The sequence below is a fragment of the Podarcis muralis genome, chromosome 2 (genome assembly GCF_964188315.1).
Source record: "Podarcis muralis chromosome 2, rPodMur119.hap1.1, whole genome shotgun sequence".
Classification (NCBI taxonomy): domain Eukaryota; kingdom Metazoa; phylum Chordata; class Lepidosauria; order Squamata; family Lacertidae; genus Podarcis; species Podarcis muralis.
In genome coordinates this window covers 24,314,796-24,338,998 of record NC_135656.1, presented here as the reverse complement: position 1 = coordinate 24,338,998, position 24,203 = coordinate 24,314,796, and the positions used below count along the sequence as shown (strand labels likewise).

Genomic DNA, 24,203 nt, shown 5'->3' with positions numbered 1-24,203 from the left:
ACCTTGGTCTCCGCCACGTATCGGCCAGCCATCAGGCTCAGCCGCCACAACCACCTTTCACAGGAGGGGTCACTCCAGGCAGGGGAACAACTCGGCTACTTTTTCTGGCCAAAAGTGAATTCAATGGCCCCGCCAGCGTACAGAACTTCTAGCAGACGCACACCCCTCTCCCACCCACAAAGACACTTGCATTCACTTAAGTGGACAACTCTGCACAGGCAGAGTTTAAGTGAATGGGGAAATCCACTTGTGCATGAGTCCTGCATGCCCGTTAACAACATGAAACTCTAGATTGGTTGTACAAGCGTCAAACTTCTTTCCCCCATACTATAAAGCTGTAACATTAGTAACGGCATTACAAAATAGAAGCAGTTTCTGGTTGGAGTAAAATAGGTGTACAGCATATGCATGGGACTGCCAAATGTTTGGACATTAAACAAAATGCTTCTCCCCCAACCCTCAATATCCTTTGGGGGAAAAGATTTGTTTTCCAAGCATCCTTTTGTTGATCATCAATTGCTAGCCACTTGATTGAAGAACCCGCTTTTGATGGTCTCACTAGCTCATCTTCAGCAAGTCACAAGCTGCCACCCTCAGTTTCTTATCTTTATAGTAAGAATGATTGCTATCTTCATTATTGGTAATATTTCCATCCTTCCCTTCCTTCCAAAGGACCTGCTTCACTGAATTGAGATGATGAAGAGGATTACTGCCCCATGGCTTCTTCTATGTTAGAAGCACTACATAATCAAGTGTGATGGTCTTTATTAATACAGAGAAGTCCTTATTAATTTGTCTGCATTCTTATTAGTTACAGCAAACCAATTCACAGTCCCCATATGCTCAACAGTATCGTGGAGATGTGGAGGTCTGAAAATGAGGAGCATTTTTCCAGGCTTTGAGGGGCTTTCACATACACACGGATTGGAGGATATTCTCATTCATTCAAAAAGGAGGGAGGAGGGGGAACAGATTATATTACGGGGGAGGGGGAACAGATGTGCAAACTTGGTTGATGGGTAGCTTTATCTGTCTAGTGGTGCCCCCATCCCAAGACCAAATTTACATAACATGCTTATTCACATCTCTAAAAAAAAAAGAAAAATGTATCCTGTCCAATTTTTTGATTCCTTAAAATGTTGTTCCTTTAAAGCCATAACAAAATATTCATTTCACTTGAAGCATTCTTTTTAAAAACTTTAAATGTGTGGCAGGTTTTTAGTATGCAGGTGTGAATTTTAGGAAGGAAAGGGAAATGAACACATTTCATTTTAATTACAAAAAGATCTTCAAACGTATTTGCTTTCCAGAAATTCTCATTAAATACACAGGGTGTAAGGCTAGAGAGAGCAGGCTTTGCTTTCAAGAGGCTAGAGAGTTCCCTCTAGTGTGCTGTTCTAGAAAAGATTTACTTATATTAAGACATGTTGAAGGCACCACAAATACAAAGAATATTCTCTAGGCTGTAAGAAGTTACACACACCCCCTTGGTGGAATTTAACTTTTACTCAGAGTTTGGTCCATTAATTTAAACAGGTCTACTCTGAGTAAAACTTGAGTTTTCTACTCTGAGTTTTCCTTGGGGGACTAGCTGCCAATTCACTCCAAACTAAGGAGGATTTTACTGACTTCACTGGTCCCTCCAGAGACTCCTCCCCACATCTAGCAGATCAAGACCGGTAGACCCATGAGCTATGGCTGGCTTCCAAAAGCCACACTCCATAATCAGAGGGTTCAATAACACATCTTTACATTTCATGCTGCCTTGTAGCAGACCAAGCTATTTACCCCATTAGCCCAGCAGTGGCAAACTTTCGGTTCTCAAATTCCAGTGGCGATGCTAAAATTTGGTACCCCCCACTTGCTCTGTTCTACTGCATTGTTGTGGCACCCCTGCAGTGTGACACTCAAGCTGTACCAGTCATGTTACCCTAACTAAAACCACCTCTGAGCTCAGACTGCCAGGGGCTCTGGCAAGGGTATTTTTGTATCATCTACTGCCTGGTCCTTTTAAACTAGAGATGCCACTGATCTACATGCAACATACGTGCTCTGCTACTGAGATACAGAATCTCCCCCCATGCCAAGCAAGCCCACCAAGACAGAATTGAAGCCCAAACCCTGCTGGATTACTTTAAAACCTGCTTTTTTTTTGTTAGTTTTGTGGGCCTTCCCAGGATCTGGCCATATTAGCAGGTCTCAATAAAATCCAATGTTGCATTTGCTTTTCCTTTGTGGCAAGCAATACCTCGTTTTAACATTTTCCTCTTGAATTCACCTTTTCTTCGGGAACAAGCCCGGCAAGCATTTGCAGCTGAATAAAAACAGAGCTAGGTTTTTTGGGGGAAACACTTCATCCAATTCAGCAACACGTTAGTCCATACTGTAGGCTATAATGACAATACAATACATTGTGGAAGGCCATAACGAGCAGTGCATACTAGCTCATGCCAGGAATTAGGCAGGAAAAGCCTAAATTTCACGGGTCCCTCAAACGAAACAGCCCTGGGCTGAGTTAAATATACAGATGAATGCTTTCTTTGTAAAAACAAATTAAACTGGCCCTGTCAGCTGTCACTTTTCACTTCCTGGTTGCAATGTAGAAAAAAAGTTATCAAATATTGATCTCAAACAGAGATCAGTTACACCATAGTTCTTTACCATTTTAGTATGTTCATATGTATATATATCCTAGGCCAGAACCTGAATATTAGGGAGTGAGGTTTCAGGTGGGAGGACACCAGCAGCATCTCCTGTTCTCCAAGAGGTCACCGTAGAGGCATTTGGAGGGGGGTTGCTGAGGAGGCAGCGGCAGATCTGTCTTCCAAGGTGTGCGTCGCAGCTGCAGAAGCAGGTGATGCGTTCATTGGAGGCTGGGTCTGCTGCCCTTGTGGATCTCACCATCCGAAGGGGTCCTTTCACCTCACATCGTGGGTGGGCTGGCCCTGTTCCTAGGAGCAGATTTAGGGGAACGCAACCGGTTTGGTCGCACCGGGTGTGTAGCCTCGTGGGGCGCTGCAGGGTGCGCCACAGCTATGGTGCAGAATGGAAGGCGAGTGGCACTAAATTGTGGCTTCCACACAACTGAAACTTTGACTTGCTGCTCGCAAAGCAGTTGCTCTGTAACTGACCCATGGCCCTACCATATCTATCTACAGTGGTACCTCAGGTTACAGACGCTTCAGGTTGCAGACGCTTCAGGTTACAGACTCCGCTAACCCAGAAATAGTACCTCAGGTTAAGAACTTTGCTTCAGGATGCGAGCAGAAATCGTGCGGCAGGCCCCATTAGCTAAAGTGGTACCTCAGGTTAAGAACAGTTGCAGGTTAAGAACGGACCTCCAGAACGAATTAAGTTCTTAAACCGAGGTACCACTGTATCCAGATCTATGTATGTGAAAAGAAAGAAAACCAGCTTAATGCATCAGTTGGCAGAGAGTATATTTGGGGCTGACTCTGCTCCAACCTGAGCACGACAACAGGAGAGGGGCTTCAACGCGACGTTTTCTGATTTTCCTTGTCGGAGGCGGACGGGAGAGGAAACACCCCCTAAAACCACACGGGGAAAGTAGGGGGCGGTAAGGCAACCCTTCTATTGCGCCAGCACGCTACGTACCGCGAGCTGCGCCCCGCCCTCCACGCGCCGGGCATCGGGGCCAGCTGGGCGGGCAGAGAGAAGCATGGCTTCCCAGGCAGGCTGCGTAGCGGCGGAAATTTCCACTGCGCCGCCCTGCACCGGAAGCGCCGCACTCCGCCTTCCATTGGCTCCCATCCCCAGCGACGATTTTAAAGCGATTGCGGACACGAAACCTCCACGCCCCCCAGTTGAAGTTGGCGAAGCTTGCTTAAGAGTAAGCAGGAAATCTGGCTGCACATTGCCACCCCAATCCTATTGAACATCATGATCCCCTGGATTGCCAAAAAAACCTACAAGAGCTTGGTTTGGGGGGTAGACATCTCGATGCATCCCTTCCACAGGCTGGCCCCATACTAAAGAGGCCAGGGCACCGACTCCTTCAACAGCTGCGTGCAGAAGAGGAAATAGGAGCAGGTGTAGCCTGCAGCACACGGCAACGCTAGCTGAAATTCCCTTCCTCTGCATCCAAGCAAAGGTGTGGAAGCCCCCGGCCTCTTTTGCATCCGATGACCGGACCCTTCCTTCTGCATCCCTCCCCGCTTCCAAAACCGCCCTCTCCCTCGGAAAGGGCTGGCGGCTGCTAACTTGCTCGTGCCACCCAGGATCGGTCCCACCCATCACCGGGCTTGCCCCCGTGCAAAATCTGCAAGTCCCCGCTCGCACCCCCGGCAAAGACAGCCTGCCCCAAAGGGGCAATTTACTCACAGGTCTGCGCCGCTGAGTTACCCCACCGCTGCTGCTGCAGGCGCCGCTCGCTCCCACGTTGCACGGTTCGCGGCCCGTGTGAGCGCGGCTTTGCGCCGCCCCTTTCCCCGATCCTGGACCAATGGGGACCTTCCCTCTAAACTCTCGATCTCGGCGAATCCGCATTGCTCCGCGTAATGCAACGCCTTTGGGCAAGGCGAAGTTGCAAGTGGTCGTTGTCTCCCTGCGCAGGCGAGATTTTGCGAGGCCGGCGATGCAGCGAGCAGCAGGGACGCCCGTGGGCGCTTTGCAGGAGAGATCTCCGAAAGCCGTGGCCTGCGCAATGCCGCTGCCCTCATGCTCCAGGAGCTTGCTTCCGGCACGAAAGCTGAGCCGGGGCACTCCGACCGGCTATCCGCGAACCCTTTTGTCGCACCAGGCTGCAGCCGGGGCGAGATCCGAGTGCCTCAGCGCACGTGCAGCCTGCACTTCCTGGATCAGCCGCTTGCGGCGCAGTGCACAGAAAGCAGCCACGCCCACCCGCACTTTAATACGCACCACCTGCTTCCAGCGCGCCTCATGTTTGTTTTACAAACTGTGGCACGATCCTGAGCACGTTTACCCAGGAGTAAGTCATCGACAGGAGGTTACATCCGTACAAGCATGCATACGATTGCGCTGTACACTGTTACTAAATAACCAGTGCCTACTAGGATAGCGTAAGTGCAACATCTTCTATTGATCATTGATCAAAGTAGTGCAGCCTGAGACACTTTGATCTGTTATAAAGGTAAAGGGACCCCTGACCATTAGGTCCAGTCGTGACCGACTCTGGGGTTGCGGCGCTCATCTCGCTTTATTGGCCGAGGGAGCCGACGTACAGGCTCCGGGTCATGTGGCCAGCATGACTAAGCCGCTTCTAGCAAACCAGAGCAGCGCACGGAAACGCCATTTACCTTCCCGCCGGAGCGGTACCTATTTATCTACTTGCACTTTGACGTGCTTTCGAACTGCTAGGTTGGCAGGAGCAGGGACCGAGCAACGGGAGCTCACCCCATCACGGGGATTCGAACCGCCGACCTTCTGATCGGCAAGCCCTAGGCTCTGTGGTTTAACCCACAGCGTCACCCACGTCCCTTTTTTGATCTGTTATTGCTGAGCCCTATCTGATGAGGGACTGCCTTGCCCATACAGTGGTACCCCAGGTTACATACGCTTCAGGTTACGGACTCTGCTAACCCAGAAATAGTACCTTGGGTTAAGAACTTTGCTTCAGGATGAGAACAGAAATAGCACGGCGGCAGCAGGAGACCCCATTAGCTAAAGTGGTACCCCAGGTTAAGAACAGTTTCAGGTTAAGAACAGACCTCCGGAACAAATTAAGTTCTTAACCCAAGGTACCACTGTATATCCCTGTTGGGTGCTGCTCAGATAAGCCACTGCAGAGAGCACCACATGCCCCAGAAGTGTGCTATTTTGTACTAGAAAGAGGGCTTTTAATGTTGCTGCTCCAGCCCTTTGGAATTGGTTACCAGCTGAGATCAGACAGATGCAGTGTCTTGATACTTATGCAGCTGTTGAGGATCTTTTTGTTCAAGAAGGCTTTCCCTGAATTGTGACCCAATCTAATTATGGAATACTATTTGTAAAATTAATAGAAATGGTTTAATGCTTTTTAAAAAAGAATTTTTATAGAGTTTGTATTATAGAGCACAAATCAAACAGGGAACCAGGCAGAGGGCCTTCTCTGTAGTGGCACCCGCCCTGTGGAATGCCCTCTGATCAGATGTCAAAGAAATAGACAACTCTCTGACGTTTAGAAGACATCTGAACGCAGCCCTGTTTAGGGAAGTTCTTAATGACTGATGTTTTAATGTATTTTTAATATTTGTTGGAAGCCACCCAGAGTAGCTGTGGAAACCCAGCCAGATGGGCGGGTTAAAATAAACAAACAAACAAAAATAAATAATATTAACAATGAAGGGTGGACTATGAATCTTTCATATAAGTAAAAATAATCCTTAACTCTCTGAACAACTCCAACTATTAGAGAATTTAAATTGATTGCATAGCTAAAAACTATTGTACCTGTATGTTTTAGTTTAACGGATTCAAGACAGGCAGTGTTCTCTGTTCAGTCTACACATCTTAAGGAAAATTCCCACTACCTTCAGATAATGGACACATCAATCCTCATAAACATTCATTTGAAACTAAATGCTGATTTCAGTGGATATTGCTGCTGAAACCTCACTGTTCCTGACTTTTAGCTTTATAATAGGTAACTCACAGAATTGAGGCAATGAAAAGCTTAGGTTTACTTGATCCATCTATATTATATGAATGTTCTCTGATTTTAAAAAAATGTGTACATCACTCTGTGCCAAAGAGCCATTGCTTGTTTTAGAATTCCAGGTTTTCAAGGTATGTAAATGTTACACAACTGCCCTGCAGGTAGATAATGGTAAGACTGCCAATCAAAAGGGGGGCAAGTATGAATCTCTGGTGTTGGTTCTTTGGATTCCAACGTAGCTGAAGTATTTTGAAATGTTTTATATGATAGCTCAGAACAAAAAATTAAAGTAAGTAGCAAGGGGAAACCTTGCTCACAAAATAAACTCACTAAACTTTTAAGGACAAGTTGTTTAGTTTCTAACGAAAGAACTAAACAAATCATTCATTCATTCATTCATCATCATCTCATATTTTAGCAGCTGCCCACCACTGAAATAAGAGTGTTCACTTTAACGTTACCTACACCCCAAAGGATTTTACTTCTGTAGAACTTCTAGGCATTTGGAAATCCAGTCATAGCTTTCTTTAAATGCTTCCAATGGTTTCTGCAAACTTGGCCTTGCTTCACTGCTAAGCCCTTCTTCTGTTCCAGTAGCTTCTTCCTCCATCCACTTTTGCAGTGCCTAGGAGAAATCCAAACACTAACTAAAAGTCTTATATAAAATGGTCGTGTCAAATAAAATAAACAGTTAAACCAATTGGCTTGGCATGGAACCACGATTATGCACCAACAATGACTTCTTTTGTGCATTTTTTTTAGACCACAGCTTTCTCCAGGGCCTTTCAGTTTATTTGTGCCTTTATTTGTTGAAGATAAGGAGACAAAGAGAAGCAAAGAAACAAACCACCGTAGCAGAAGAAACACAAAGAAATATTTCTTCAGGCTATGTGTGGCAGATCTGTGGATTTATCTCCTCATAAAGAAAATAGTGTGTTAAAATATAACCAGTTCTTAAGCAGTTCATTGGCTTATTGACATTGACCTCTCAAAATCTAGGGTGGATCTGGGTTGAGGACTGAGAATCCTCAACAATCTAATCTCACAATCTGTACAGGGTTGTTTGTACAAGGAGGCAGAGTGGGATGGGGGTCACAGAGGAGAAAGTGATAACTCGTCTCTTTAGTTACCGTATTTTTTGCTCTATAGGACGCACCGGACCATAGGACGCACCTTGTTTTAGAGGGGGAGAACAAGAAAAAAAAAAAATCTCCCCCTCTCTGCGCAGCGCCCCTTCAGTGAAGTGGCAGGAGAAACAGAGCCACTTCGATTTCTCCTCCCGCTTCGCTGAAGGGGCGCTGCGCAGCTCTCCCTCTCTGCTGAAGCCCGACCCCTCTCGCTCTCCAGGCTTCAGCGAAAGCAATGCGAAGCCTCCAGAGTGCGGAGGGAGGGCTCCCTCTGCGCTTCGGAGGCTTTGCGTTGCTATCGCTGAAGCCAAGGAGCCTGCATTCGCTCCACAGGACGCACACACATTTCCCCTTAATTTTTGGAGGCAAAAAAGTGCGTCCTATAGAGCGAAAAATGCGGTATTTCATTTTCAACATTTTTATGCTGTCCCATAACAAAGTTCTCTGTGTGGTGTACAATAAATAAGCAAAAAATACGGTACTCTGTCTATCTGTTAAATACAAAATGAGACGTAAAATCAAAAGCTACATTAATGCACCCCACCTAAAAAACCCGTAAGTTGAAAGCAGCCTGCAGTAGTTCCTACACTGCTGGGGTAACACTTGCCCATGTTTAGTTTTAGAGTAAGAAGCAAAAAAGATGGACGTCTCCAACCTGAATGGCAATCTTTTTGTACCTTGTATCTTTCCAGAATGTTGAAGCCAAGGGCGGACTGTAGCTTGCGCAGACAAATGGGGCAAAGATCCAATGGGCGTCGGTCTGATTCCTCCAAATGGTTGGAGCCCTGCATGACGCATTCTAACCACTGGCAGTGATGCAGTCCAAAGATGTGCCCAATCTCGTGAGTCAGGGTCTGAAACACAGGACCAAATGAAACAAGGAACAATTGGAGCGTGTGTTCTAAGGACCTGACATTCCTCACGGCACTACATATAGGGAAGCTTTTTAATGTATGATGTTTCTCTATATATTGGAAGCTGCCCAGAGTGGCTGGGGCGACCCAGTCAGATGGGAGAGGCACAATCAATTAATAATAAGTACTGTATTGTTAGCTCTTTTCCAAGACAAGGTATACACTTAACGGTGATAAAATTCTTGCTCTTTCAGGGAACTTGAACTTGCTGCTACGCAGAGTATTACGCAATAAACCCTCCCAAAACAAAACTTGATATTTTCACTTCCCCAACAAAAACTAACTGTTTATGTATTCTGTGAACAGTGGCTTCCACAGGAAAGGCTTGCTTATGCAGAGCTCCAGCCACATCTGCTTCCCAGTTAAACCAAAATGGTTAACTGTGAGCTGGCTATAGGTTCGTCCGTGCTTCCGTTTATCCCACAATTTCTAGGCATGGGTCCGAGCAGTTCTTCATTTGCCCCACCGTTTTCCCCGAGAAAACCCACAGTTTACTGCTGAATTGGAACAAACACCAATCTGCAGGGGGAAAAGCCCAACCCAATTCAGTGGTAAACAATGGGTTTTCCTGAGGGAAAGCAGGGTGGATGAGCCTCATTGCCTTAAGAGGGAGGTGAATTGAGTGGCCTATTCTGAGAGGTTTCATGTAGCCAAAGTAAAGCAGCACATCCAAGCAACATGAGCCTCCCAAACACCACACACAAGACAAAAATGTCGAACTCCTAATAAGACTAAATAAATCATGTTTTTTTCTGGAGATCTGCTAAACATCCAGTTTGTTATTCTAGATCCAAATACTCCCTTGCTACGGCTAGGCCATCAAGCCACAGTGATGTGACAAAACTGGGATTATATCATTTTGGTTTACTGCCAGCAACAAAGTATTGCGTGTTTTTGTGGTTGTATGCCTTTTAGACACTTTTTTTTTTTTTTTTTAAAAAGGAGTATAGAAATGGCCTTAAAGAAGTAAAATATATAAACAGTGTTAAGTCCACTTACTTTAACAGAATTAAAGTATTATTACAGGAAATTAATCAAAGAATTAAAGGAAATGTGGCGACTAAAACACAGATTTGATTTAGATGTGGAAATGTAGTGCCAGAAATCTGAAGCACACCCACTTTGCAGGACCTCAGGAGCAGCTTGCTTGTGATCTCAGGGGTATAGTAGCCATCAAACACAGAATAGTCAGATGGAGGAAGCTTCTTTGTAGTCTTCAGTGTGCCTTTGTAGTTTGCACTGTAAAAGTCGCTGTCATACCTGGCAAAGCTGAAGATCCCCATTCCTTAACAATGCAAAGAGGAAATCAAACAAAGGGCAGGCAGCTGTGGTGACAGGATAATAGCACCAAAATGCTGAATATACTACTGGAAAAGCAAGTACAATACTTCTAGAAAGTCAGAAATGAGGCTTCTTCCCCTCTTCCACCTAGAAGTGACATGGGGGAAACTTACCCATAAGCCCCTGTTGAGATCAGTCCAGCTACAAAAATGTTCTTGCTCAGATACATGAGCTTCATAAGGTCCCAAGGTCTCCCTAGAACTCCTGGGGCCAGCTGTGGCTTCACAGCAGTCATCTCGAAAAAGAATTCCAAGTTTGCTGTGGGAATGGAACATGTACGACTAAGGTCAGGCTGAGAAAGCATGGGTGGGGCTGGGAGTAACCACAGAACTGCAGCCCCACTGCAGCACCCACCTTTAGCTGCAACTTGCTTCAAGCAAGTTGATGGATAGCATTTTTATTTTATTTTTACATTTGAATCCTAAAAGTAAAGGTACCCCTGCCCGTACGGGCCAGTCTTGCCAGACTCTAGGGTTGTGCGCTCATCTCACTTAAGAGGCCGGGGGCCAGCGCTGTCCGGAGACACTTCCGGGTCACGTGGCCAGCGTGACAAGCTGCATCTGGCGAGCCAGCGCAGCACACGGAACGCCGTTTACCTTCCCGCTGGTAAGCGGTCCCTATTTATCTACTTGCACCCAGGGGTGCTTTCGAACTGCTAGGTTGGCAGGCGCTGGGACCGAACGACGGGAGCGCACCCCGCCGCGAGGATTCGAACCGCCGACCATGCGATCAGCAAGTCCTAGGCGCTGAGGGTTTTACCCACAGCGCCACCCGCGTCCCATTTGAATCCTACCCCTACCCTTCCTCTAAGGAGCTCATTACCGGCCTGTAAGAGTTAAGGGAGTCAGGTGAAGGGAGGACAGGCCTCCTGCACTTTTAATAGTTTGTGTAGAGATGGGAGTTTTAGCAAGTGTACTTGCATTACTGAATTTCCTCTGAAATGGTCTCTCGTGTGTGTCTAATAAAGTTGCAGGAGTCCAGCCCTCTTTTGAATCTGGCCAATCTCCTCTTACCTTAGGGAAATGACTTGCTCAAAACTCGAGCCACTTCATCGCACTCAAAGAAAATTTCTATTTTGCATAGATTTGTATGGCCTTCCTCTAAACTTGGTAAGCGCTGTTGTTCATTAGCACACCTCAAGGTGGTGTGTTGCAAAGGTCAGAGTTTCAGGAAGGGGGTGGTAAGTTTTATCATGAAAATGATACAGGAGGAAATGGATATCCCTGATTTCTATATCTATATCTGAATGTCGTTGTCCCCCGAGTTGCTTTTTGCAAAAATGAGAAGAGACCCAATCTCGCCTAGTTTTATCCTCATGGTCCAGAATGCCCTACTGTCCTAGACAGCACAGGAGACTTCATTATAAAACTGTTTTGTATGTGCTATTGCCACCCCTCTGTGGTCAAGAGATGTACTGCAACCCTCTTGCAAATCCTCCCTCCCTCTGCACTGTTTATTGGACCTTTATTGAATCGAAAGAACCCAGCAGAACCTTTCCAAAAGAATAATTCATTTTCACAACATCAAGCTGGAAATTCTGCAGAAACACCTACCATCTCCGGTATGAAATCTACTGTCCTGATGGAGTAGGAAGGAAAAGCCCAGTTGCTCTAGTGCAGGCACAAACCATGTTCTATCTCAGCAGAAATTTCACAACAATCTGCACAGCCATATTCATTGCAGGTTCATACTAGCATGGGGCCTTAAAAGTTTCTGTTCAGCTTACTTATAGTTATTGCCAGTGCCTTAAATGTGAAGAGGCTGGCTCCGCCATTCAAAGGCTGGGAAGGTAGGGAACGATGTACACCAGGAGTGGAGAAACTCAACCCCCAACAGCCCCAGCCAATGGTCAGGGATGATGGCTGGAGAGCCACAGGTTTCTGACCCCTCATCTACATAGTCAGAGCCATGCTGGATCTGCACAAAGGCTTCTAGGATCCTGTGTGAGTAAATAATGCCATTAATCTATGCCAGAAGGCTCTGTGCTGTGTGGAGGATATTCTTCATTCTCACAAGCTGAGCTCTGCTATCATGGCCATGCAGTCATGCATCACACTCTGTCCTCAAGTGGGATGCCTGCAGCTTCAGAGTTGGACTTCAGCTTGCCAGAAGGAAAGATGCCAATCTGAATTCCATCTGTGGCAAAGTTTAACACTGACTACACAGGGTAAGCAGTGGAACAAGATGTGCAGCACAGCTCCCTCAGAAGCAGCCTCAATTTTCAAAGCTTTCTTTCTTCCTCATCATGTGCACTGATAAATAAGAAATGCTTTCCCCTCAATGTGTGTTGTATTTTTATATATAAATACATATACCAAAATAAAAAGTGCACTTCTGGAGCAGCCCCACTGCTCAAAAAATAGTTGGCTTGTAGTCAGTCTTACAGTGGTACCTCTGGTTACGAACTTAATTCATTCCAGAGGTCCGTTCTTAACCTGAAACCGTTCTTAAGCTGAGGTACCACTTTAGCTAATGGGGCCTCCTGCTGCCGCCACTGCACAATTTCTGTTCTCATCCTGAGGTAAAGTTCTTAACCAGAGGTACTACTTCCGGGTTAGTGGAGTCTGTAACCCGGGGTGTTTGTAACCCGAGGTACCACTGTACTGATGTTTTGTGCAAAGACAGAAGAAGCTCATTATCAAATTAAAGTCATATATAGTCTTGATGACTTGATAAAGCAATAAGCAATGTATATACCTTCAGTCAAGGAGGCTTGGCCAAAGACGAAATTCCAGGAGTCCTTTGGGTAAAGATCTATCATGGTTACTCCCACAATACAAAAAGCATCCTTTGGCTTTTTTTTCTTTAGGTAACTCAAGAGGTGACCTGTATGAACAACAGATGTAGGTCTCTCTCAGCAGAAGCAAAAGGACAGGAGATTGTAAATGCCCTAACACAGTGATAGCATAACCCAGAATTCCAGATGGCTTTTGGAGCTATCTAGTTCTATTAAAATTAATGTGACATTTGCAATGATAATAAGTAGAGATATACAGGGGGAAAAACCTATGGGAGAGAGCAGGGCAAAGAGATTTCCTTTATTGTGCCCTCCAGTATGTCTCCTCGCTTTTGGAAGTTTTTTTTGGCTTGATGGAAGAGGGCCTAGGATCTGAAAGCTCTCAAGTCCCTGTGATGGCTTACAATCATAGGGCTGTAGAGTTGGAAGGGACCCTGAGGATCAGTATGGTGTAGTGGTTAAGAGCGGTAGTCTCGTTATCTGGGGAACCGGGTTCGCGTCTCCGCTCCTCCACATGCAGCTGCTGGGTGACCTTCGGCTAGTCACACTTCTTTGAAGTCTCTCAGCCCCACTCACCTCACAGAGTGTTTGTTGTGGGGGAGGAAGGGAAAGGAGATTGTTAGCCGCTTTGAGACTCCTTAAAGGGAGTGAAAGGCAGGATATCAAATCCAAACTCCTCCTCCTCTTCTTCTTCTTCTTCTTCTTCTTCTTCTTCTTCTTCTTCATCATCATCATCTAGTCCAACCCCCTGCAATGCAGGAATAGGCAGCTGTCCCATATGGGGATGGAGCCTGCGACCCTGGTGTTATCAACACCACGCTCTAACCACTGTGCCTATTGCATTTAGAATGCTTCTGACCCAGGGGAGGCAAATTCTGCTCATCCCTTTGGAAGTGCTGAAGTCATCGTGCAAATTTGTCTTGGGTTCCAGCCCAAGCTCCATGAAACGTTCAGGACTGAAGGGCAACAGGATGAGCCTGCCTCCTCCTTGGGCTTGGGCTGGGCTGGAGGGAAGCAAGAAGTGAGTGTCATGGTTTCCTTTCAGCCGCCCACTTGGAGCACCAGCCAGCTGAGAACTTATGCCTACACACTTGTTTTCCACACTTGCTTGTAGCCTGTGCCTACACATTGCCCTGTACACACATTGCCCAGAGACTGCTTTTGGCGGAGGGGAGGGGTGTTCCCAAACCCACTATTTTCCAGCAGCTTTAGAGGGTCTTTATGCTAAGCCATGCTATACAAAAGGAATATCAGGTACCTATGTCCTTTAACTACCACTGAGTTAAGCTTTCTCCACAGAGAAAAGCAGCAAAACCAACGAGTCTACCACTCGGTTTACCACTAAGCAAATGAAACTGCAGTTTTGTACTCTCCCATTTTGTTTCCGCACAGACCTCTATCTATAGCGCCAGGGGAAGGACACAGCCAGAATTTCCCTCCAGATATAAATAATTTTCAGTTGAAAAGGAATCTAGCTGCCATAACTCTTGCCTACTATCAAGAGTCTACACAACAGATTTTAAGACAGTTATAGTTAATGTGAATAAGATCCATCCAAATACAGTCCCTGTAACAATAAGTAATGGTTTGTTGTTATGTGAATAAGCCAGGGAGAGTCACAGAACTGTGCACCCTTCTTCATTTCATCTCCTTATGTGGCATGGAGAACATTGGGAAGTTTTTGCTTCTGCTTGTAACGAAGTAGAGTTTACTATTATGTCAGAACTGAGACAAACTGTGGTTTGCCTTAGCTATGGTTAACTGAAACAAGCATTCTGTGGACCAAGCTAGATGAGGTGCTGAGGGGCCTGTCATCTAATCTTCTACGCTTTATTTTTCAAGTTGAAAGCAGCTACAGCAAGATGGAGTGGCTGTTGGGGAGAGAGTATTTAACCCTCTCAACCTCCAGTGTTGTTTTCCTGCTTTAAGGCAGCAAACCTATACAGCCAGTTAACTCAGTATGGCTTATTCTTGAGTATGCATGTACAGTGGTACCTCGGGTTACATACGCTTCAGGTTACATACGCTTCAGGTTACACACTCCGCTAACCCAGAAATATTGCTTCAGGTTAAGAACTTTGCTTCAGGATGAGAACAGAAATTGTGCTCCAGCGGTGCAGCGGCAGCGGGAGGCCCCATTAGCTAAAGTGGTGCTTCAGGTTAAGAACAATTTCAGGTTAAGAACGGACCTACGGAACGAATTAAGTATTTAACCTGAGGTACCACTGTACTGTATAGAACTGTAAATCACAAACACAACCTCCCAAAGCTGTTGTTTGTCCCACAGGTGACAAAACCATACAAAAACTGAACAGGAGCACTAGTATTGGGAGGAGCCATAACTCAGTGGAAAAGCACATGCAGAAGGTCCCTGGTTCAATCCCAGGCAACCTCAGTTAAAAGGGCATCACATAGCAGGACCCTGAAGAGCAGCTGCCAGTCAGAGTAGGCAGTAATGGGCTGGACAGAGAAATATTCTCAAATCTGAAGAAGCTTCCTAGGTTTTATATTTCTAAGTGTTGCTCTTTGCAATAGGTGTGAACTGCCGGTCACCCTTCTTGCCTTCATGGCTAAGAACTTCGCAGAAGAATGACAGGCTCACAGAATGACAGGCTCACATGGAAGAATCCCAAAGGCTCAATGCATGAAGCTGACATAAAATCCACAAGAGTTTGAAGACTTTTGGAGTGCCATCTCATTTGCGTTCTGATTACAGCCAGTCATTCAGGAGTAAGAATTCTCAGTGTTCTTACTTGCTAAAAAGAGTGCCATAATGCTATTTTAACACAGCTGAGATATATATGCTAGCCCACAGAACTGGCAAAAATGATTTAACGCCATGAGAAAGTCCCAATCCAAAAGTGTTCCATCTGTTCCTCATACCCAGTGCTTTTTTTCCTGGGGGGCAGGGACGCATACCCCTAAACATTTTGTGAATCTATGAGTAGGAAAATGAGGGTACCCTTAAACATTTTTTAAAATTAAAAAAAAGCACTGCTCATACCTGCATGAATCTGCAGATTGTGTGTGTTTTCATTGATCCGAAAAGGGCAACCTGTGTGTGAAACTGGGACTGGTCCTAAGATTCTTACAATCAAGCCATAGTAAAAGGCTTCACAGTAATCCTTCAGCCATTTCATGTAGACGTCTGTGCTAACTCTGGAATCTCCAAAAGAACCTACCAAAAAACAGCGAAGAAAAGCAGAATGTTATAGCTTCACTGTATAGTTCTGCCCCCCTCCCACCTCAAACTACATGAAGAGCTATTGTATACATAGTACTATTTTAAAATATGAGATGTGGGTTTGCATTCAGTATAGTGCTAAAGAAATGCAAACATTTCTGCTTGAAAAAGAACAATCTTCCCTCTCCTCCCTCCCCGATGTGCTGTCTTAGAAGTTCTTGCAACGCTTTTGAGCAGATTTGGGGAGGGCACTGGGGGGAGTCATGTTGTGCTAGCGAGAATCATTGTGCTGGCTTCAGTTACTACATTAATTTAGTTGAATACATCCCATGATTTGTAGTATTTATCTTGTCTGGCTTTAGAATAAGACTCTGAGATGTGCACCATTAGTCTTGTTTTAAAAATGAGGAACAAAGGCAGAGAGATAATGGTTTGCCAAAGACCATCTAATGCAAGAGTGGCCAACATGGTGCCCTCTAGATTTTGTTGGACTACAACTCCCATAAGCCCAAGTAAGCATAGCAAAAGGCCAGAGATAATGGAAGTTGTAGTCTAACATTTGGATGGCACCACGTTGGCTATCTCTCATTAATAAGTCATAGGGCAGAAGGTTCACAATGCAGAGAAATGTAGACTTATTGGGCAGCAAGCCCCACTGAATTTAATTAGACTTACTTCTGAGTAAACATGTACACAGTTTATCTGTCTGTTTATATCCCACTGGGCATGATATTTATCTCCTGCATATTTTGGTAGGGAGAGCCACCTTGTCTTGGCTGTCATTCCAAATAGTAAGCCAGGGGTGGAGGGCTGAGATAAAAGTGAAAAGGGGTGTGTTGGCAAAACTATCCAGCACAGTCACAACTGGCTATCAAAGCCAGGAAACATTATCTGAGGGTCAAATTTACATTTTCCATTTTTAATGGCATACAAAAAGCAAAAACTCTGCAAAGGCAAGCACTCAAAAAGTAGCGAAGGTTAAAATTATGGTTGTATATATGATGCAGGAACACAGCAGACATGCTTAAATTCAATTTATTGCAATGGGATATACCTGTACACTTAAGTCTGTTGGTATCAGTGGGACTTTTAAACAAAGTAAACAGAAGTTTGAACTACACTTATATAACTAGGACACCCTTTTTAAAGTTCTTTTGCTCAGCAGCAGAGTGCATACTCCTCTGAAATCTTGGAGAACTGCTACCACTCAGTGCAAACTAGAGGTCGGAAGACTTTAGGCTTGTGGCCCACCTTGTTTTTTACTAGAACATCAAGAACCAAAGCCATGTTCAAAATACATACATTAGTTTGAATAAATGAGGGTGACTATAAGCAAACTCTGAGCTTAGGAATTTGTTTTCAATTCTAGAATTCAATTTTGCTCACAGTCCTTTCCCACAAATGACCTCTCCTGTTTAAAAAGGTAAAGGTAGAGGACCCCTGACAGTTAAGTCCAGTCGCGAACAACTCTGGGGTTGCAGTGCTCATCTTGCTTTACTGGCCAAGGGAGCTGACGTTTGTCCGCAGAAAGTTTTTCCGGGTCATGTGGCCAGCATGACTAAGCCGCTTCTGGCGAAACCAGAGCAGTGCACGGAAACGCTGTTTACCTTCCCGTCAGAGCAGTACCTATTTATCTACTTGCACTTTGATGTGCTTTCGAACTGCTAGGTTGGCAGGAGCAGGGACCGAGCAACAGGAGCTCACCCCGTCGCGGGGATTTGAACCGCCAACCTTCCGATCGGCAAGCCCCAGGATCAGTGGTTTAGTCCACAGTGCCACCCGCGTCACAAATGCCCACTCATGTTTAGCTTTCTTTATTTCAGCAGTCTAATTTAGGTATAAGAAACCGCTGTGTTGTTGCTACTGCTAGACAACTGAAAGTCAGAATCCCCAGCTAGGAATAACTTGCAAACCACCCAGAGATCTACCAGCAAATCCTGATCTACTTTCTGCCCACTTCTGGGCAAGATGTTCCCCAGGACTCTATGTAAAGCAGGTTTCTATGCTTCTCATGTACCTCATCCTGATCTACCAATTCCTATGTGTCATGAAACGCTTTCTAGACTTCAAAGGACTGGATATACAATAAGGCACATGGTGAGGCTTCACAGGTGTCCTGTGTCAACCAAGTGCACCCCAAAATATGAGTGATATCTGCTGTGGGCTCTGTGGTAGATGGGCACAGACTGTTCAAAGTGAAAAGGCTTCCCTGAAGGTGGGAAGCTTGAAAAACACCAGCTTAATTAGTTCCTATTTAATGACTCATTAAAGAACCTGCCTAGCTTGGTTAGCATGCTTTATTGGCCATAAGGTTCTGTAGGCAGCATTACCAATGGGCTGAACATAAATCCGATTTTTCTGGGGGGTTGGTGTCTTTCTGCAAGGGTCATGATAAAACTGTGCAAAATCCTGGGTGGGTTCTGGGTGTGAGGAGATCCAATCCGATTCAGAATGCAGCGTGATGGGCTTGAAAAGAACACTGCCTGGCCGAAATGCTTCATTTAGCAAACACTTCTCCTTAGGGTTAAACTTCTCATAAAGTTTTGCAAGCTGTGTGTCCTTGGAAACCAGGGCTGCCTTCAGCACCTCCTCAGAATGTTTAATAACCTTCATCTAATGAAAGAGAAAGACGAAAAGTGTTACAACATCTGCATTTCACATGCACACATTTTTATTTTATTTTAAACTGTTCCCTTTCTTCCATCACTCCTCACAAACTCCTATTATTCCTTTCATGATTAGTAACAAACCACCCACCAGCCATATTTTGCAGCTTGCTGCTTACTCAGCAACCATCAAGTCTTACATATGCAACATTCAGCTTCCTCATTCCTGTCCTATTTCCATACCCAACCATCATTTCACAATCAGCTTCTGCTTTTGGACAAGACGAGCATGTGAAAGGCTTGCTACAAACTCAGTCGTCAGCCTAGTTCCATACAATGTTCACTGGGTCACTACATCCCAACTTTCACCAAAAAAAAAAATCCAGCCACATTTACATCAGTCTGAAACCCACATTGTAACAAGATCTAGGTGGTTCTTAAATCCAGTTACAATTCATGACTAATGAAATCGAAGCAGTGGTTTATTAAACTTGTCACTCTGACTTCAACCACAGCCCATTCTGAACATTTGAGAAACATTAAACAGCACAGGAAACCCATTCTATCATGAATGGCCTTTTAAAATCACATATTAATGATCAGCGGTGCCATCAGTACAGGATGTTGTGGTATGTTCTTATCTTCCTCTTCTGACATGCGTGTGTTGTAGGTGCCATTAAAAACTCCGGGAAACACCAAAAGATTACTTTAGGTCTGTTCAAGAGCTTGGGCCTGCCCAGTGGAAGTTTAAAGGAAAAAAAGAAGGAAAAAAAACCATTGACATCTTAACATATCCTAAACTTCTTTCAAAAGTTCCCTCAGTTTCAAAAACAAATTGCTACTTGACTTCTGTGGGGAAGAAGCTAGACTGGTGACTGGGAGCGGCCGCCGAGTCCATATAACACCAGTCTTGAAAGACCTACACTGGCTCCCAGTACGTTTCCGAGCACAATTCAAAGTGTTGGTGTTGACCTTTAAAGCCCTAAACAGCCTCGGTCCAGTATACCTGAAGGAGCGTCTCCACCTCCATCGTTCTGCCCAGACACTGAGGTCCAGCACCGAGGGCCTTCTGGCGGTTCCCTCGCTACGAGAAGCCAAGTTACAGGCAGAGGGAATTCTCAGTAGTGGCACCCGCCCTGTGGAATGCCCTCCCATCAGATGTCAAAGAGAAAATTAACTACCAAACTTTTAGAAGACATCTGAAGGCAGCCCTGTTTAGGGAAGCTTTTAATATTTAATAGGTAATTGTATTTTAGTGTTTTGTTGGATGCCGCCCAGAGTGGCTGGGGAAACCCAGCCAGATGGGTGGGGTATAAATAATAAATTATTATTATTATTATTATTATTATTATTATTATTATTATTATTATTTTGTTGCTCTTTTACACACATATGCCAAAAGCCACCTCACATGCGTGAAGCTAAGAGTCCCAGACTGGGTGTCATGGGAGCACTACTTCAGGCAGAGTAGCTTCAACTAATTTTTCAGAGCTTGTTTCCCGAAACAATTTTCTAGAATTTATTGTTTGTTTGCTTATTTAATACATGTTTCCCTTGCCCTTCCTGCTATCAGAGCTCAGGACACCTTGGCAATGAAAAGCCATAGAAGTCATCATATGAACATAACCTTAAAAACAGTAGCTACTCATCATGCTCAATACAGTAGAAAGAAATAATAGGCTGTCATTCCCAATCACCCTTCCCCAAAGGCTTGGCCAAGTATTTATTTATTTTTACTGTTAGCAAAAAAAAAAAAAAAAAAAAGACAATTATATAGATCAGCCACAGTTCTGTGAAGAAGGTTCTGACAGAACAATGAAGCTGCTTAGCAAACCTCTTCATCATCTAGCCTATAAAATATAATTTTGTGCCTATATGCATTGGACAGTGTACAGTTACCCAAACCCCTTGCTATTTTATTCTGAGCAAATCAGCTGCCATTGCCATACACTTACAAACACATGGCAGGACCAGCTTCAGGGGCTCCTTGGGCAAGATGCACCGAATGGGCCCCTTTTCAGAATGGATTTAATGGATTTACCTCCTCCTTCCTTACCCCTCTGCTGACCTCAGTCTTGTTCCCCCAGAGCAGCCTTTCTCAACCTGTGGGTCCCCAGATGTTGTTGGACTACAACTCCCATCATCCCTAGCTAGCAAGGCTAGAGCTCAGGGATGATGGGAGTTGTAGTCCAACAACATCTAGGGACCCACAGGTTGAGAACCGCTGCCCCAGAGGGAAGGCACAAGGCAAGTGAAGGAAGCTGCTCTGTCTTCTCTCTTGTATGCTCAACGGGGACAGGTGAGCAGGATGTGACAGTGAGGAGGAACAGGGCCAGGAGGCGGGGGCAGGTGTGTTAGCAGTGGACCAACCACAGAGATGGGGCCCTCAACAATGCTGCTTTTTGTTGAGATTCCTGCATTGCACAAGAGGACTGGAGGAAATTTAAGGACTATTTGAATAAATATTGTAATATAAAAAATTAGAAATTACTTGAGAGAAACAAATAGGCCTAGGACTAAACTAAGTTGTAATTAAATAAATGGGATTTAGAATGTTAAGAAAAGTGAATAAGATGGACTATAATTGGAAATTGTTTTAGTTTAATAATGATATTGGAAAGCTGTTACCTTTAATTACAAGGAAACTCAGAAGGGAGGGATTTGAGGAAGTCAACCAAGATGTTTAAAAGGTTAGATTTGTGAAGAATTATGTTTGTTGTTATTGTTTATCCTTCCCCCCGCCCCCGTTTTTGTGTATCATTTTGCTTTGTGGTTTGTGTTATCATTGTGGAAAATCTAATAAAAAAATTATTGAAAAAAAGATAGATTCCTGCATTGCAGGGGGTTGGACTAGATGACTCTTGGGGTCCCTTCCCACTCAACAATTCTATGATTCTCTAACTTTTCAAGAGGCTGAATTTAATATTTCAGTCACCTGCTAACAGCGTGTGCTTTATATTTGACTTGGTTCTGTAATGTTTGGATGTTTTATTTGATGTTTTAATATAGGTTATAAACCGCTTTGAGATTTTCCCCTCCTTAAAAATATAGAGAGAATCTCTGTCTGTCTGTCCGTCCGTCCGTCCGTCTGTCTGTCTGTCTGTCTCTCTCTCTCTCTCTCTCTCTGTGTGTGTGTGTGTCTGTCTGTCTGTACCTGGGAAATGGGGACTCTTTGGAGGGCCTGCGCAGTTGGCACCCCTGACCCAGTACAATACACGGCACCCCTGCCCTGACTGTGACACCTCCATCCTTACCGGAACTCATGGGCGTAGCCAAGGGGTGCAGCTGTCCCCCCAATCAATCAAAATCAATACAAATCAATACATGAGGTTCTGCCCCCCCCGTAACAAAAGCCTGTCCCTCTCCTTAACAAAAATCCTGGCTATGCCCATGCTAGAAGGCCCCCCCTCCCTCCGGCGTCGTCCTCGGGGCCCTCTGATTTGACACCCAAGCACCTCTCCCCTCACAGCTGAACCCCCAAAACAACGCGCCGCTTCCTTGGGCCGCCACGCCCAGGCGAGGCCTACCTCCTCAGGCACGCCCCTCTCTCATAGCCTCGGCCCACACGGCCTGCTCCGCCTTCCGCGTCGGCCGCGAAGCCCGGCTCGGTTCCTGCCGTTGCCAGGCGGACTGAGAGGGCGGAGGCCGGGCGCGGAGGAGGGCTGGCTCGGGCCTTCTCCAGACGCGAGGTCTCTGCTCCCGGATTCGCAGCCCGGCCGGCCGTGAGGGAAGCAGCTGGCCGGCTGGTCTGCCTTCCTGCCTCAGAATATTATATATATTTACGCCTACGCTAAGGCACAGTCACAGGAGCTAACTCCTAGAGGTCGAGGTCCCTTCGCCCTCCCCCCTCCCCACAAAAAAATAAAATAATGGAGGGGGTCTGCCCCCTCCCCTAAAAAAGTTTGATGGGCATTGCCGCCCAAAGTGGCTGGGGAAACTCAGCCAGATGGGCGGGGTAGAAATAATAAATAATAATAATAATAATTCAAATGTTGTGGGTGCGCCCCATCATGTGATCGATTGTGCAGGCTTACCTGGGCCTCCCCCCCAAATATATTATTCAAGTTGGCCCCCCTGGGCACAATGCAGTCGCACGCAGGTAGTGTGTCTCTAAGCAAGTGCCGAGTGCATTTCTCTCAACGCTGTTTAAGGGGGCTGCCGCCATGGGCGTATCCAGGGATTTATGTTGGGACATCCAGCTGTCATTCTCCTCTGTCTGGCTCTGTCTAGCAAGAGTGGAATGAAATGTCTCCACAACAGCTCTTTTCAGTTACTTTCTTTTGACCCCAAGCGCTCAGGAAAATCTGTCCAAATCTTCAGTCGTTTGCAAACTAGGAAGTTAAATAAAAAAAACTACATCAGGGAGAACCTTTCATGAGGTTAACGACTGTATTTTGCAAAATTACAAAGAACATGCCTTTTTCCATTTTTTTAAAAAAATCTATAAACTAAAACAAGCTTTCTTGGATTTGCTGAAAACCTTTTCAGCACTTCCTTCTCAAATCCTCCCCCCCCCCCTCACGGTATACAAGTTGTACAAGTGACAATAAAGTATTTCAATAGTTTTTCTGTGCACGCTCAGTAAGCATAGCCGATTGAGAAGCTCCCGTCATCTTCAACCTTAGCCAGGTCTTTACTCTCTGCAAGAATGACTGCTCTGTGGTACAAGTGACCACAATGAGCATTTTCATTTCAAATATTACTTCAACTTTTAATTATTATTATTTTTTATTTATTTAGGGGCAGCTTTACCCTCCCCCCTCCAGCTACTCCCATGGCTCTTGCTGCCAACCTGGTCCTAGGACAACCAGGCAGGTTCCCGTGCAGGATCTCTTGAAAATAAGCACTGGAATATACAGTAGGGCAAAGTAATATGTATATTATGCAATGAGTCCAGCCCAGAACATCACGTGAGGAGACGTGATGCCTTTAGCGTAAAACTAAGGTTTCGGACTGGTTTTATTTTGAACGGGAGCCTTTTCTAACTTGATGTGAATTTAGGAGATTAGAATATCAAGTATAGATTTCCCCACTGCACCAGAGCCTCTGCACATGCAGAGATTTAGTTTTTAGATTTCTCTATTACGTTACTTTTATTGCAGAACCAAACAATGACAAGTATCCCGATTTAATTAGTGCAGAATATGAACAATAGGGCAATGCTGGGGAAGGGTGTGTACTAAATGAAAAAATAGTTATTTCCTGTTGTCCCAGCTGCAAGATTGTACAGAAGTTAATAGAGTGTGTGAATGAATTGATGCTCTGGGATGGGTCTTACCTTAGTCAGGAAGAATGAAGCTACACTTTATCATCGGTAAACCTTTCAATGTCATTTCCACTTTATTATATATATTCTTGTTGCATCCCAGCAACAATGAACCAATCCATCAAATTTGGGCTTTAGCTTTTCTTCTATTAAAAAAATAGAATTTCAGCAACATATCCTAAATATTTATGATGGTACACTGAAAAACTGCAGATGGGATATTGAGAAACAATCGTCAAATAGGTAGATTCTGAGATAGCAAAGCCAAGTTTAGCTTCTACAAAATAAATTAGTTTGGTGTTAGCATAATGTTCTGAATTAAGCAATTTTTTAAAAAAGGTTTGTGTAATGAATGAAAGAGAAACAATTGCAGAGACACGCTTCTGTCCAGTCCAATTGTGCAAAGAGTTTTTAC

General features: G+C 45.0%; 2 protein-coding genes across 16 annotated transcripts in view; both read right to left on the bottom strand.

The window, feature by feature from the left end:
• Window positions 1–5,030, bottom strand: part of ARSG (arylsulfatase G) — a 118,564-nt gene extending 113,534 nt beyond the window's left edge. For 3 of the 11 annotated variants that reach the window (XM_077924031.1, XM_077924030.1, XM_077924032.1), the window contains exon 1: window positions 4,342–5,020. The gene's annotated coding sequence lies outside the window, so the exon portion shown is untranslated. Of the gene's footprint in view, window positions 1–4,341 lie in introns of all 11 variants that reach the window. The other 8 variants (XM_077924036.1, XM_077924033.1, XM_077924034.1 and 5 more) reach the window with 8 other exon arrangements.
• A 1,606-nt stretch (window positions 5,031–6,636) lies between these two features.
• AMZ2 (archaelysin family metallopeptidase 2) lies at window positions 6,637–22,286 on the bottom strand. 5 transcript variants are annotated; one of them, XM_028713277.2, is made up of 7 exons: window positions 22,050–22,286; window positions 18,247–18,529; window positions 15,737–15,910; window positions 12,693–12,821; window positions 9,772–9,939; window positions 8,418–8,594; window positions 6,637–7,238 (listed from the first exon to the last, which is right to left on the bottom strand). In XM_028713277.2, the coding sequence occupies exons 2-7, from the start codon at window positions 18,527–18,529 to the stop codon at window positions 7,186–7,188; spliced, it is 984 nt and encodes a 327-aa protein (XP_028569110.2). In that variant the 5' UTR covers window positions 22,050–22,286; the 3' UTR covers window positions 6,637–7,185. The 5 variants fall into 5 exon arrangements, with proteins under 5 accessions (XP_028569110.2, XP_028569086.2, XP_028569093.2 ...); XM_028713253.2 differs by having other exon boundaries at window positions 9,776–9,939; XM_028713260.2 differs by lacking the exon at window positions 22,050–22,286 and adding an exon at window positions 21,777–22,016 and having other exon boundaries at window positions 9,776–9,939.
• Between the last annotated feature and the right edge of the window lie 1,917 nt (window positions 22,287–24,203).

Bases quoted from the DNA above. Each gene is read 5' to 3' on its own strand.
- AMZ2 (XM_028713253.2), bottom strand. From the start codon at position 18,529: ATGAAGGTTATTAAACATTCTGAGGAGGTGCTGAAGGCAGCCCTGGTT. The intron at 12,822-15,736 runs GTATGAGCAGTG...TTGTTCATACAG, and splicing joins CAATCTGCAGATTCATGCAG to GTCACCTCTTGAGTTACCTA. The intron at 7,239-8,417 runs GTACAAAAAGAT...GATTTCTCCTAG, and splicing joins ACATTCTGGAAAGATACAAG to GCACTGCAAAAGTGGATGGA.